At 43.9% G+C, this 15570-nt stretch overlaps 1 protein-coding gene and 1 pseudogene across 1 annotated transcript; one reads left to right on the top strand and one right to left on the bottom strand.

Moving 5' to 3' along the window:
- Positions 1 to 1724: 1724 nt before the first annotated feature.
- Positions 1725 to 7515, bottom strand: LOC128112020 (cytochrome c oxidase copper chaperone). Its single transcript, XM_052740676.1, has 3 exons — positions 7312 to 7515; positions 4917 to 5005; positions 1725 to 1860 (listed from the first exon to the last, which is right to left on the bottom strand). Exons 1-2 carry the CDS (start codon positions 7416 to 7418, stop codon positions 4921 to 4923), a joined length of 192 nt encoding a protein of 63 aa, XP_052596636.1. The 5' UTR covers positions 7419 to 7515; the 3' UTR covers positions 1725 to 1860; positions 4917 to 4920.
- Positions 7516 to 14277: 6762 nt separating this feature from the next.
- On the top strand, positions 14278 to 14709 carry LOC128111687 (60S ribosomal protein L29-like; annotated as a pseudogene).
- Positions 14710 to 15570: the final 861 nt, after the last annotated feature.

The following is a 15570-nucleotide window of genomic DNA, read 5'->3' as shown; positions in this document are numbered from 1 at the left end:
GACATAATTGTAAGTACACATACAATGTTCTGGTTACGTTACGGTAAGCTACAGAATGAATTCATACATCTAATTAACTGAGAGCAAAACATTAAGGGGAAGAGATATTACAATCTCATTAGCAAATAGGAGCACACTTAGAAAATATTAAAAAAAAAGTCTTATTTCCACTTTAAAATATGTATAACCAGGGCTGGAGAGATGGCTCAGCAGTTAAGAGTGCTTGATGTTCTTACAAAGCAACCATGTCCGGTTCCCAGCACCCACACAACAGCTCACATCTGTAACTCCAGTCCCAGGGGCTCTGACACCTTCAGGCCTCTGAGGGCACCAGTACACAGGTGGTACAGACATACACACAGGAAAACACTCGGACACATAAAAGAAAAATACATCTTTTTCTATAATGCAGAGTATGACTGCACATGCCTCTAACTCCAGGATGCAGGAAGCAGAGGCAAGAGCCCAGGTTCAAGGCTACCTGGGCTACAAGGAAACCCTGTCCCACCTCTCCCCAAATGTAAATACAGAGGGTGTCTGCGACAGTTTATTTAAAGCTTAGCATTGGCTGACGGGGTTGTAGACCTGTCTTCCACTTTGTAGTCTAGGGTGTGTGTGAGCAATCTGAGCAGCAATCCTCTCAGGGACTGTCCTCTGTAAACTATACAGCATTTACTAAAAGTGCTATATCCAAATGAATGTTAAGTAAAACTATGACTAAAGAATCAAAGAATTAGAGAATTCTAGTAACACTACATGCTAGTAGCCAGGTGATTTACAATAACATCAGCGCTCACAAACCTTAAGTATGCTACTGTTTCTTTTCAGACGAGAAAGCAGATTCAAAGACACTGCGACTTACCGATAGCACATGGCCGGCGGCTAAACCCTGTCTGTCATCCTTCAAAGTCATCGACTTGTTGGGGCCGTAATCCTAACTACTCAGGAGGTTAAAGCAGGAGGATCCCAAGTTCAAGGCCTCAGAGTATGGTCCAGGTCTAGCCTGGGCAACTTAGTGAGCACCTGTCTCAACCACACTACAAACAGCAAACACTGGGCTAGGGATAAAGCTTAACAACAGAACACTTGCCTCACTTGCCTCAGGCCCCAGGTCCAATCCCCAGCACAATGACCACGACCAGAACAAAAGGGGGAAACGAGGAAAAAAGCCACACACTTAACCCATGAGTCAGGTCAGTCAGAGTTCGGACCTGACCGAGCGCTTTCACTCTGTGAAGGATTCAACCTCGCCACCCCACCACACATGGAGATTAAATACTCCTCTAGTGACATCCCTCAGCACCTTTTGTTTCTGAGGTTTTCACTTGTCTGGGGTTAGAACACACAGCCTTGTGTATGTACACCAGGCAAGTTCTCAGCCACTAAGCTGAATCTCCAGCCGGCATTTGGGATTTTCAACTCAATGCACTAAAAGGCAAAATAGGTCAACCGCGAGTCTTGACTGAGATGATGTGGCTGTGGCATCACTCTGAACAGGTAAAAGATGTTCATTCCTAGTTCCATATACCTAATTTTGGAGATTTTACTGGTTGAAAGAAGAATCTGCTTTCTCCTAACAATAACTATCTAATCCCGTGATGTCCCAATAATTCAAAAGAAACTCAAAGCACAAGAGTTGCTGCTATACATTGTAAGAGAAAAAGGAAACTGTACATAAAGTTACGTGGGTGTGTGAGGAACAGAAAAAGAAACAACAAAGACTGTTTACCACATTTTCTTTCCTTTTGTTTTTTAATAAATTATAAATACTTTATCCACTTATCAAAGTTCATCAAAGAACTTCCAAAATATTCCATCTTCTTCATTCTTCAGGGATTATTCATTCACAAAGTAGGCCACCTACAGAAAAGATTTTATTTTAGAAACTCAGAGTTCAAACATCAAATCAGATGCAGGGATTTAGGGACTTAAGACCATCAGCAATAAATGCTTCCCTGAAATACTAAATAACTGTCACAATCCTTCTAAACCAGTCATGAAATAAAGATTGCTTTTCAAAATTCTAGTTTAGAAACTAACACGATCCCTGAAACTGTTCATTACAATAACTAATCTTTAGAAGCTTTTGTGAGGTAAAAACACTATTTTTCTTAGAGGTACCTTTAAAAACAGGCCATGGCACTGTACTTTTAACATTAAATAGAAGAGACCTGCAAATCTCTGCTGATCCAAGAGCTTCTGGCAACGGTCCACGTTAAAGTTGGAAGGAAGGTCAGTTCAGTACACACAGTTCCTGTGGGCAGTCCTCCTTGACCCAAGGGCAAGGAAAGAGAAGCCTCTAGGTCCACAGCGAAGATCCAGAGGGAGAGTGGCAGAGGAGAGCGCTGCTGGCCTAGTCTCCACAGTCAGGCTTCTCGCCATGACCCCTTACCCACCCGCACCCTAGTCCCTACGCAAGAGGATGGGGAGCAGCACTGAAAAGTGGCTACTGGGCAGCCAATACTTAGGTCTAACTCAAGAACTTCCTAAACTTGTGCCCTCTGTTTGACTTAGACAGGAAACAAGCCTCACCACACAGACACCTAAATTCCCTTTTTCCTAAAGAGCTTGAAGGAAGAACAATGCACTTGAGTAAAGGTCTGGGGAGGAAAAAGAGGCAGAAACGGAGCTATGCACCATTTCAACAGCCTGCCGCACCCTTACTTCTCAGGTACTGCTTCCTATCAGCGGGGCTGACTGTGAAGGAGGGTATAAATAAACTCCTGGTTCTTCTCTGGGTGGAGAGTCCCTGGTAAGTGGGACTGTCTTTTGCATTTTGGCATTTCAGAGGGTCTTAATAGGTGTTTTGTCTTGTTTTTAAGTTTAAGTGTTACAAATGATCCCTGTAATGCTTATCTTGAAATACTTCTGTAAACAATACAGGTATAAAATAAAGTTCAATTAAACAAACAAATAGCGTCATCATTACTTTAATTGGATTTTAGCGGGTTTTCCATGTTTCTTCTGACCCTTAAACGCAGGAAGGTAAGAACCACCCACTTCCTGATATCTCTAATTAGGTGCTGGATTTGTCTACCTTCTCTCTTAGTAAGAGAAAGGTGTAAGATTGAAGACTGTCTACACTCACTGCCATAAGATCTATTTTTTCTTTATAGTTTCTGAGTCTCTTTTTGCTACTATTAAATCTTGAGACACTTCATATTTAGCATATTCTCTGTTTCTATAGAGTTAGCAGATGGATGTAAAGGACTTGAAAATCATCTAGGAGTTACGAGTCAGCAGGTGAATTCTGGAAAGTGTTCCTCAGGTGTTTCTGAGGTACAGTTCTAGGTGAGAACCAGTGGCTGATGTAGAGAACTTTGAGGTAGAACATGGAGAGGGTAACACTTATCCCCATCTGCTATGAGCCAGCTCCGATTAAGATCTATTGAGGGTTTGAACTAGGGGCCTTTCATGACACTGTGGAACAACCTAAGTTTGGGAAGCATTTTTCCTCAGGAGAGGTTCTCAGAAAATATGGTCTACCAGTCTAAGAGACACACCAATTTAATCAGGCTTGCCTCGGAGCAGGGCAGGTAGCTGTGCTGGAGTTTACTACGGGCAGAGGCTTGGTTCTGAGGTACATGCTCCCATGCATTCCAGCAACACATCTTTGTCATTAGTATTCCTTCTAAGTCTTACGACTGAAGATTAAGGAAATGTACAATCCTAAAAATGAGCGAGCTGGCAATAAAAGCTCATGAAGAGTCATGAGTAAAACCCAGAGTGCCTCTGTTTGGAGAATACAAAAAATGTAATCCCACCACTACCCTTCACTGTACCTCCAATTCTCCCATGAAGCTCTAGGCAGAGCTTAAAACAACTGAGTAGAAAGAGCTAGAACACAAAGAAAGCCATGACAGACGTTGGGGCCTGTATCTTCAAACACTCTTCTCTTCCAGTCACACTTCTTATCGGGGAGGGGGTATTTATCTCCTTTCTATACTTCAAAGACCATGAGGAGTCATGGGTGAAATTCCAAAGGGAGGGAAAGAGAAAGAAACCACCTCTCTGCTACTATTAAACTGGAATGTGGCCTTGGTATCTCTCTGCTGTCACTAAATCAGAGGTGGCGGTGAGTTGTGACATGAGAACTGCATAAACAGAATGCTTGCCTGGAGGCTGAGGTTCCAGTTTGGATCCTGCTGAGCCCAGCTCAGGAATCCTGTCACACTGAACCACCATTAATGTCCCCATTCATTCACTCATTCATTTGATTAATGATACCCTAATGGGCATCTACTATGTGCCAGGCAGTGGTCTTGGTGCTAGGGATAGGCTGGGAGTGAAACCAGATGCTTCCCAGAATATACACCCTAGCTAGAGGGAGGCAGGATGATCACTGTAAGAAGATGCTCGGTATACAGGTGGTAACTGTAAAGACAAGAGTAGCCGCTAGCCACAGAACAACTATTAACCTTTTTCTAAATTAAGAATTCAGTTCCCCGGCCTCATTAGGCCCAATTCAAGTGCTTAATAGCCACACTGGAGAATGTGGCTACCATCTACCTCTGCCATCATAGGAAGGCCTACTGGACATAGCTGGAACAGCGGCAGGGAAAGGGGTACTACTTCACACAGGGCATGGAGGAAAGGCCCCTCTAATGAGACTTTGAGACAGCAACTGGAATAAAACAGGATACTTGAACTTCCCACAGCTGTGAGCCTCTCTGATTCTGATGTAACGCCAAAGGCTCTTATCAAACCAGTTCTCAAAAGCTTCGTATTGTCTCAGATTTACTGGCTGCTCTCAAACGCCATCATTTACTACCCCATACTAGGAACTGAAAAGCTACTTTTTAAGTGCTATTTAAACACATTAGATTAACCAGGCAAGCTACCTTCCAGAGAGAACGCTGCCCTGTAGCTAACTCTGTAAAGTAATACACAAACTTGAAGCAATACAGTTGACTCACCCTGTCATATCTTAAACCCCAGGGCTCTCATGCACTCCTTGTGGGCCTCGATGAGATGTCCACAGTGTTCTTCTCCTTTCTCAATGATGCTGTAAAATAAAAGGCACTGGTTACCTAATAGACAGAAAGCCCAGAATATATGATAGTGCAGGGGAGCGAGACTGTGAGTATACAGAAGGTGGCTGAAGTTACAAACAAAACTCCACTACACCAAACAGCTTGGCTCCTGTGCTCTGTTCTTCTTACGACGGTTCCACGCCCATTTTTGGGCCTATTATCACACAGGAATTAACTTCCTGTTTCTCCTTATATTCAAACACACTAAAACCTACTTGTAATCATTAAACACCCAACAATATAAATGTCAAAAAAGATCCACCCGGGCGGTGGTGGCACACACCTTTAATCCCAGCACTCAGGAGGCAGAGCCAGGTGGATCTCTGTGAGTTCGAGGCCAGCCTGGGCTACCAAGTGAGTTCCAGGAAAGGCGCAAAGCTACACAGAGAAACCCTGTCTCAAAAAACACAAAACAAAACAACAAAAAAAGATCTGGTAGCCAGGAGCTGTAAGATGAATCCTTCTTTGAAAGATTAACGGACATTTCATTGATAAAAATCTATAAAGTAGCCATAAGAGCTAGAATGTACTGACACATGCCTGAAATCACGTTTGGGAAGCTGAGGCAGGAGGAACCTAAGTAGGAGGCCAGCCTGGGCTACATGTCAAGACCCTGTCTCAAAAGGAGTTGGGGAATAGGGTCTACTATTAATCCTTACCAGCAAATGAGAGACTGGGTGGGACTGACGGTGAGGTCCATATAATAGAAACCTTACAGAAATGCTGGACTATTCCATTTACTGGACTCATTACACACACGGGAGGCAGACATGATAAGTACCTTGCACAAGGTCATCAAATTGGAGGATCAGGATTCAAGGTCTGCCTGTATTTCTAAGCTCTTAATCTTGACATCACATTTCCCAAAGTTTCCAGGAGCATGCATTACCATTGCAGGAACCTCAGTATCAAACCTATCTTTAAATTCTCCATTTACAGTATGGCTTGCAAAGTTGTGATAATAACTAAGGTACACTTACTATCTTACTATACTAACGAGTAATTTCTCTTTCGTGTATGTTTTTTAAAACATAGTCTCACTCTGTTGCTCAGGCTGCACTTGAACGGTGGCAATCCTCCTGCTTCGGTCTCCCCAACAATGAATAACAGGTGCTCCCCAGGCATGACCACCCATATCTGTTTCTACTATTACTTTCCTACTTTGGTGGGAGAAATAGACGGAGATGCATATTCACATTAACTAAGGACTCCTAATGAGATCTGCTCCAGAACTGAGACTTCATAAAAGTGAGAACAAACAAAACCTTTTGTGACTTGATAAGATAAACATTAATGTCACCGATATTGTAGACAGGGTTTGTTTTTTTTAATTTGTTTTTATTTTTTTTATTTTTTTTTTTTTTTTTGGTTTTTTCGAGACAGGGTTTCTCTGTGTAGCTTTGCGCCTTTCCTGGGACTCACTTGGTAGCCCAGGCTGGCCTCGAACTCACAGAGATCCGCCTGGCTCTGCCTCCCGAGTGCTGGGATTAAAGGCGTGCGCCACCACCGCCCGGCTAATTTGTTTTTATTTTATGTGTATGGTTGTTTTGCCTACACGTTTGTCTGTACATCATGTGTATGCAGTGCCCGGCTAATTTGTTTTTATTTTATGTGTATGGTTGTTTTGCCTACACGTTTGTCTGTACATCATGTGTATGCAGTGCCCACAAGAGCCATAAGAGGTCGTCGGACTACTCTGGGACTGGAGTTGAAGATGGTGGTTAGCTCTCGGGTGGGTGTTGGGAACTGAAGCCAGGTGCTGTGAAAGGGCAACCAGTTCTCTTAAAACAGAGCCATCTCTCCAGCCCCAGACAGGCTGTTTTTCAACCTTCGACCCTTGAAAAGGGGAAAAGGGATCCCTACAGAAATGTATCCTGTGTCCTACTATACGCTCACGTTTTGGAAAAATTCTTAGAAATTACCTGAAAATTTTACACTTTGGTCTTGCTACATTTACCATAGCTAAGTGGTACAGGAATGGCTGCTGACAGACCTCCGCATATTTTAAGTTCCGTTAAGTCAAATAGCATCTTGACGCACTTCTATATATCTGGACCTAAGAAGGCTAAAGGGCATTGTAGCAAGGAATGAAGGACGAGAACCTCGGGGCCAACCTGACCCCTTGCCCTCTCCCGTTACCCCGGAGACTGAGGTGCGCGCTCAGGGAACAGGGTGACTGCGAAACTATGGGTCCCCTTAACTCCGGAGTGCCCGAGAGCAGAGCGGAGCCGAGCCTGCGGAAGCCCGGCCGGCCGTCCCTCCCCGGCTGCGCACTGACCACGCATCGCGCGCCTTCTTGGTCTCCGGGCAGGCGCAGCAAGGCTTCAGCGGCTTCTTCTCCTGAGCCTCAGGCGGGGCAGGGCTGGCGGCGGCCAGACCCGGCATCTTTCCAGCCCAAAGCAGCCACGAGCGCACACGCGCAAAGATCCCGAGCAGCGCCCAACCCGAGCTGCCTGCACCCACTTCCGCAGTCACGCTAAAGAGAACGGGAAGTCCCGCCTCTCTCCGAACGGAAGCGAGCCCGAGCTGCGCGTGCGCAAAAGGAGCGGGACCGAGGGCATTGACCCAAGGGCATGGCTTCAGCGCAGGCGCAAAGGTTAAAAGGTCACCCAGAGGGTTCTTTTTGAGATTGCAATTTAATTGCAACATTTTTTCTTTCTCTTTCCTCCCTATAAACCCTCACATATCCATACCCTTTCCCCACTGTCCTTCAAATTTATGACCTCTTTTTTGTTTTTTGTTTTTGTTTTTGTTTTTTTTTTGAGACAGGGTTTCTCTGTGTAGCTTTGCGCCTTTTCCTGGAACTCACTTGGTAGCCCAGGCTGGCCTCGAACTCACAGATATCCGCCTGGCTCTGCCTCCCGAGTGCTGGGATTAAAGGCGTGCGCCACCACCGCCCGGCTCATGACCTCTTTTTTAACTAATTGTTATTGCATGCATATATATACACACATATATAAATGTATACATATATATTCCTAAATATAACCTCTTCAGTTCAGTATAATGCTACCCGTATGTATGTTTTAAGGATTGACCTTTCAGCACTGAACAACCAATTAGTGTGCGCTTCCCTGGGGAAGGCCTCCTTTCCCGTTCCCAGCTTTCCTCTGTTTTTCCTTGAGTTGATGCCTTTTCTCCATCTGATCTGGCGTACTTATTTCACCCAGAGTTTTAAAGTGTGCTTGGGCAGGCCTTGCAGAGGTGGAGGATGTGGAGACAGCTGTAAGGCCTCTCAGTCCCTCCCATGGATGTTGAAACTGTAGCCCAAGAAAGCAAAAAAACTTCTTGAGCACCATAAGAGAAACCATTAGTGAAATTCAGTTCCTTTGAGTAAGGTCCTGGGGCATTTTATGAACTCCCTCCTTCTCTGCAGATGTTGGGGGCAAAGGTCCCCTAATTCCTATTCCTCTCCGGCATATATGCTAAATCTTCAGCTAACATTTCATGATGCCGTAGTTATGAAAGAGAATATGAAGCTTTTTAGTCTAGTTTCAACGCTCTCTCTCTCTCTCTCTCTCTCTCTGTGTGTGTGTGTGTGTGTGTGTGTGTGTGTGTGTGTGTGTGTGTAAGTTCCATGGCTTCAGCTTGGCCATTCTTGCTATATAGACGTTCACTAAGATGGTACTGGGCACATATTTGAGTGACTTCCTTAAACTAGCTTTGAGCTGGGGGGCGGGGCTTATTTTTTAAAATACAAGTATTTATAGACAAGGTCTCTACCTTAAGCTGGACGACCCCGAACTGATCATAAAGTGTTGGAATTACAAGTATGTGCCATCCATGCCTGGTTTATAAGGGCTTTCCGAATGCTAGGCAAGCACTCTACCAACTGAGTTACAGACCTTCAGTCCCCAACTGGTTGTAGTATAAATTGTCCAATCATATATTTGTCACTACACCAATTAATAAAATGAATACTTTTTCTTGGCATTTCTTAAATTCGAGTAGGAACAAGATAATCTTGAGCATAATAGCTGTATAGTGCTAAGTTTGAGAGTCATTTAATCTTCCTAACAAGTTGAGGTTCAGAAGTGCGTGTAATTTGTTGAGTTACATTCCTCCTGAGTTTCCCCTCTCCCCATATTTCATTTACTCTCCCATGCCATGTATCTCAGTGCACAGTAGCTTTCATTTTACAACCACTGACCTGTATTTGCTTGTGCTACTGCATTTTTTTAAGTATAATAAATGAACCAAGAAGAAAAAGAGAGAACTGGAAAATTTATGAAATTAAGAGGATCGAGTTTGATACAAATTGTAGGCCAAAGGGGGGGGGGGAAACGGAAACTTTTTTGTAACTGACAATTTTTCATACCATTTTTCCCTTTGTGAAAGGAAGTTCCTGGAATGAACCACACCTTACTCGGAACTTCCTGCATGGCTGATCAATTGGTTACAAGTTTAATGATGTAGTGAGGGTGGCATGTTGCTAGTCCACAGGCAAATTGTCTTGGAGTAGCTTTAGCCCTCTTAGCGGCCTTTATTGCCCCCTTCTGTACGTGACCTAATATCTTGGTGAGTATTAGGTAAATCCTTTGGGATGTACAAACAGACCCTCTAGTTCCCAGCCACCAAAAGGCTAAGAATACAATCAGATACTGTCTGAGGCTGTAGCTGAGATGTCCTCACTTTCTTGTGACCCGTCTGCCTAATGTTTTTGGGACCGTATTTGGGAAGTGTCTTGATTTATGATTTCCTTTGTTCCTTTACTATAAAACTATGTGAGACTATTACCATATTGGCAGGTGGAATTTGGGGTGATGTGAAACTGTGTTCCCAGACCATGGCCATTCCTATTTGTCTCCAGAATAAACTGCCTCTCACCCCTTTGATGTAAGAGGTGTATTTTGAAGTGGAATTGGTGTTGACTGACCACAACAGTTCTCTGTGTGACATCCTTAGTTAGCAGCAGCAGGCCCCAGACAGTGCAATCTTCTGCCCTTGCTTTCTCTAGATTGATGTGTCTGAGCCCGTAATAACTCCTTGGCTGTCTCTTGAACACCATGACCTACAATAGTCGCTTCTTGGAGGTACAATAGCCTCCTGCTCATGCACAAAATAAAAAGCAAACTGGGAATGGTGGCACAAACTTATAATTCCAGCCCTCAGGAGGCTGCCACAGGAGAATGCAGAGTTTAAGGCCAGCCTGAGTGTGGAGGCCCACAAAGATTTCCTAGTGAGATCTGAGCTTGCTTTACCCAGCAGGGCTGCATTGGAGGATTGCTTGACCATGTGTGTGGTTACCAGGTGATTGGAAAGGGTCTGCATTTCACTGTGCTGGGGGGAGGGCTTTTGCTCCACCCCTTGGCATTTCGGTAAGTAGCCCTTTAGAAGAGACAGAGGGGGCAGTGGATTAGGATCCAGGCCCTCCTGAGGATCTCCTGTGTTTCTATCTATTTCTCTCCCCTCTATCTTTCTATCTAAATTTGTTATCCCTCACTCCTCAGGAGCACCCTGGGGTAAAATGTGGGAGCCGGTCTCCCAGCTGGACTCCCACACCTGAGCTGTTTACTAGGTTCAAGTCCAGCCTAGGTCTCAAAGCATGCTCATGTTTAAAAAGCAAACAAGAGATCTCCTTTCAAAAGGGAAATATTTACTAACTTGTACTCAGCTACTTAACTCTCAATTTAGGATGCAATCACTAACTTATACAAATGGGTTACTTTTTCCTTTTACCTTTTGTGAATGAGTACGCATAAAGCTTTACTTTTCTTTCTCAGCCTACATGCTTGACGACTAAGATGATTTGTTTTATATTAAATGGAAATTAAGAATATAAAACATGCCCAATTATTGTTTCCTATTTAATCCCAAGAAAAACATCAATAACCTATTTCCCCCAAGAAGAGCTATAATTAGGTTATTAAACTGAAGGGCCTGAGAGAGAGCTCAGTGGGTAAAGATACGAGCCACCCAGCCTGATGACCTGAGTTCAATCCCCAGTACTCAGTTGGTGGCATGAGATAAACAACTCCATACATATACTGTCACACACACACACACACACACACACACCCCAAAGATTTAAAACTTGAAAATAGGTTAACATATGGAGACTAAGAAAAGATAAGATTAGTAAGAAGAAGTTTAATACTTTTTATATCCAGTTATTGCTCCTCAATTTTTATTTTAACTAGCAAATTTTACCCTTCTTAACTCTCGGACTGTTATTACATTTACTAAATTAATAGGTGACAAGCTTGAAGTAGTGACTTGAGCAGAGTTAGGTGGGCACCAAATAGCAGTTCTGTGAGTGGGATGACAGGGCCACTAACACAACCAGCAACTAAGGAATTACTTCTTTTCCTTTTTCTTTTTTTGGTGTTCAAGACAGGGTTTCTCTGTGTAGCCCCTGGCTGCCCTGGAACTCACTCTGTAGACCAGGCTGGCCTTGAACTCACAGAGATCTGCCTACCTCTGCCTCCTGGGTGCTGGGATTAAAGGCATGCGCCACCACCACCCGGCATGAATTACTGTTTAAAGTTCTTCAGTGATAAAGATGTTCTATGCCTACCACGCCTAAGTTTGATGACGTCACCCAAGAAGGGGTGGGTGGTTGCAGTGGCAGAGTAGGAGCGCCACCGTGTGTTGAGAGCGGAGAATTACAAGGCCTACATTCTCATCAGTGGATTTAATAGCCAGCCTCTGTGTTGCTTACAGAACTAAGTGATTTTACATAATAATATTTTCATGTCTGCCTCTGAAGGAAAAAAAAGCATTCCAATTTCCCTGGGGAAATACACACTATACCATATTCTCTGATTTCTGATCTCCCTGAAAAGACCGAGTTTTTACCTCATTTGCAGGCCAGTTCATAAGTGATGGTAGAAGCCATCAAACTACTGGGTCACAGAGAAGGGACAGTTTATTTGTAACAGCAGCAGCAGCAGCAGCACAGAACATTAGCATCTTTTTACCAGGTTCCAGAATCCCATATCCCAGGGGTGATGTGAAAAAGACCAAATGATAGCCACACAGGTATCGGGTTGCTTTGTAGGAACACAACATTTGTAATGAAGAGAAAAATGTCCACCACCACCCCCCCCACTTCTGCTTAAAGGGCAGTGCTGCCTATCACCCAGCATTGTTTCCTACTCAAAGGGACAAGGACAGACAGAGCCCTGTAGAGGGTTCTCTCAACATGATCAACTCTTTCCTTTTAACTAAATTTCATTAACAAGCATCCCTTTTCAGTACTGGAGTTTCTTTTATGCAACTATACGAAATGACTAGAACCTAACTTCATGAAGGCCGTCCATTAGCCGTTTATTGTTTACTGTGGATGTAATGTTTAGGTCCTGCCCAAATGAAGCCCTAGTCTCCACCGTGGTACTTAAGGGCAATGAAGTCATAGGATGGAGTCTCCGTGATGGGATTTGGACCCTTATAAGCAGAGACTCATCACTGTCCCCCTCGATGATGTCCTATGAGAACAGAACAGAACAAGAAGGTAGCACTTATCAGGAACAAAACTGACTTGCACCTTCCTTTTGTTAGACATTCTAGATGCCTTATGCGAAATGAGTATCTGTTGTTAAAGTCGTGTGCACTTAACAGCCCCATGGCACCAGGACATCTATGTAACATTATTATCACAGTCTAAAGGAAGCAGACATTCGTCACCTCACTGTTTCTATAGGTCAGGAGTCGGGGCACAGCCTCAGGATTTTTATTAGATTGCAATTAAGACTGGTAGAAGTTTCTATCTTATCTGAGGTTCCAATGAAGATTAATATGTTCCCAGTCTCACTTCAGTTATTAGAAAAATTTGGTTTCTTGCTATTTTAGGGGTGAGGGCTTTGACTTCTTTCTGGTTATCAGTTGGAGGCCACCTCAGCTCCTAGAGGCCCTTTGCAAGTTCTTTGCAATGTGAGGTTTCCCAGCGTGGTCACTTGTTTCCTCAAAAACCCCTTATGAAGAGAGAGCAAAATGAATATTAAAGGTCTCTGTAAAAGAATCAGTCACATGGCCACTTACTTCCCACCATGGTTTGCAGAGTGTTTTGGTTAAGACAAGTGCTAATACTAAAGGAGTAGGTCTCACACAGGCCTCTGAGGCATGCTTAACTCAAACCCATGAGCACCCAGCCCAGGACAGTTATGAAAGCATCCTAATCTGAACTTGCTTAAACCATTGAATTTTTTTTTTTTTTTTTTTTTTTTTTTTTGAGCTGAGGATCGAACCCAGGGCCTTGTGCTTGCTAGGCAAGCGCTCTACCACTGAGCTAAATCCCCAACCCCAAACTTTTTTTTTTTTATTTTTCGAGACAGGGTTTCTCTGTAGCTTTGGAGCCTGTCCTGGAACTCACTCTGTAGACCAGGCTGGCCTCAAACTCACAGAGATCCACTTGGCTCTCCCTCTGGGATTAAAGGCGTGCGCCGCCGCCGCCGCCGCCGCCGCCGCCGCCGCCACCGCCACCACCACCCGGCAAACCATTAAATTTTTTAAAAAGTATTTTATTAGTACCGTGTGTGTAATTGGGGGGAGGCCCTTGCTGTGCGAGCATGTGGCGGTCAGAGGCCAGCTCTGTGGAGCTGGTTCTATCCTACTACCTTTACGTGAATTCTGGGGATCAAACTCAGGTTGTCTGGCTTTCGTTGTCTCAGAAGGCAAGCACCTTAACCTGCAGAGGACCCACCATGAAGACCTTTTTGGGCTTTTTAAAAAAACCTCAATTGTGAGTTGCTAGAGTGCGACCTTTTCAGAGAGAAATGACGACCCCATGTTGCAATGTCACAAGGTTGGACACACCTACCAGAGCACAAATCCTAAGGGCCCAGGTTCCTGGGGGTCACCTTAGGACTTTACCACAGGTCGGTTAATTATCTGAAGATAAACTTCAGACATAGACTGTGTGGAATAGATCCCAAAATAGAGAGAAGTGTTGAATTATTTATTACCTTAAGTTCCTGGTCCGGGAAAATTCCCTCATTTCTATAGTTGTGAGTCCATAAACCAAAATTCAGAAGGGAAAAAAAAATTCAACAGATTCCCAAAATATGATCTAAAGCAAAATATTATTTTAAAAGCTGTGAAGTTCAAGCTAATTAGAATATCAGATATGTGGAAACGCATGCAGCCAGAGCAGCAACACTAAAATCAATAAAGCGTTATGGCTCCAAACTCACAGTTACACCTGCCTCAGGTGGGATTAAAGGCCTGCAGTAGCACACCCTGCTCATTTCTTGATTTTAATGCATAAGAAAAATAATCCAGGGGAGCCGCCGGTTACCGTTCCGACATGGCCAAGTCCAAGAACCACACCACACACAACCAATCCCGAAAATGGCACAGAAACGGTTATCAAGAAACCCCGGTCACAAAGATACGAATCTCTTAAGGGGGTGGACCCCAAGTTCCTGAGGAACATGCGCTTTGCCGAGAAGCACAACAAGAAAGGCCTGAAGAAGATGCAGGCCAACAACGCAAAGGCAGTGAGTGCGCGTGCAGAGGCCACCCAGGCCCTTGTGAAGCCCAACGTGGTTGAGCCCAAGATGCCAAAGGGCCCCAGCCGCAGGCTCAGCTTTCATCGCTCACCCCAAGCTCGGGAAGCGGATTAGAAACTGCATGGCCAAGGGTCCTAGGCTCTGAGCCCAAGGCTCAAACCAAGGCAGAGGCCTCAGCTCCAGCTGAGGCTCCCAAAGGTGCCCAGGCCCCTGTGAAGGCCCCATAGAAAAGGGCCTTCTGTCTGCCAGACAGATGGACTGGTGTGACACACCTACACACTATTTGCAGAGGGTCAGGACCCCATGCTGTTTTTACAAATAAACTTGAGGCAGGATCTGAAAAAAAAAAAAAAAAGAAAAAAGAAAAAAAAAGAATCCAGCATTTATCTTATCTCTATGATCTGTATTCAGGATAGCCATGTTGGTTTAGGAAAGTTTTTTAAATTACAAAATGCCAGAAACACTGTTCTAGAACAAAATGAGGACTTAAAAAAAAATCTTTAATGAGACAAACCGACAATAACATCTTTCTTTGAGTCAACCACGTAAATTTGAATGTGTACTACATGATTAAACAAAAGAATTAGTATTAACTTTGTTAGCTGTGATAATAGTAAATATTTTTTTAATCTATTACTTGGGCTAGAGTGTATCTCAGTAGGGGAATGCTTGTAGCATATGTGAGACCCTAAATTCAATTCGCAACACACAAAAATAATGAATGAATTAATTAATGAGTAAACAACATTATTAATTTAAGATACTGGTTACTTTTAAGGCAAAGTGATAAATGAAATTTCTTTTAAAAAGAAGAATGCGCCGGGCGGTGGTGGCGCACGCCTTCAATCCCAGCACTCGGGAGGCAGAGCCAGGCGGATCTCTGTGAGTTTGAGGCCAGCCTGGGCTACCAAGTGAGTCCCAGGAAAGGCGCAAAGCTACACAGAGAAACCCTGTCTCGAAAAACCAAAAAAAAAAAAAAAAGAAGAATGGACCGTGGGCAAAAGGTTCTGAGGACTCTCAATAGCTGACCCATTTTTGCCTCTTTAGTTTTCCTCGTACTTTTTTTCTTTTCTTTTCTTTTCTTTTTT

The sequence above is a fragment of the Peromyscus californicus genome, unplaced genomic scaffold (assembly GCF_007827085.1).
Source record: "Peromyscus californicus insignis strain IS unplaced genomic scaffold, ASM782708v3 Scaffold_16__1_contigs__length_79575227, whole genome shotgun sequence".
NCBI classification, from domain to species: Eukaryota; Metazoa; Chordata; class Mammalia; order Rodentia; family Cricetidae; genus Peromyscus; species Peromyscus californicus.
This window is presented reverse-complemented; position numbering and strand designations above follow the sequence as displayed.

Excerpts from the sequence above, each read along its gene's own strand:
- LOC128112020 (XM_052740676.1), bottom strand. The coding sequence starts at position 7,418 with ATGCCGGGTCTGGCCGCCGCCAGCCCTGCCCCGCCTGAGGCTCAGGAG. Across the intron at positions 5,006-7,311 it reads AAGAAGGCGCGCGATGCGTG|CATCATTGAGAAAGGAGAAG; the intron begins GTCAGTGCGCAG and ends TTTATTTTACAG.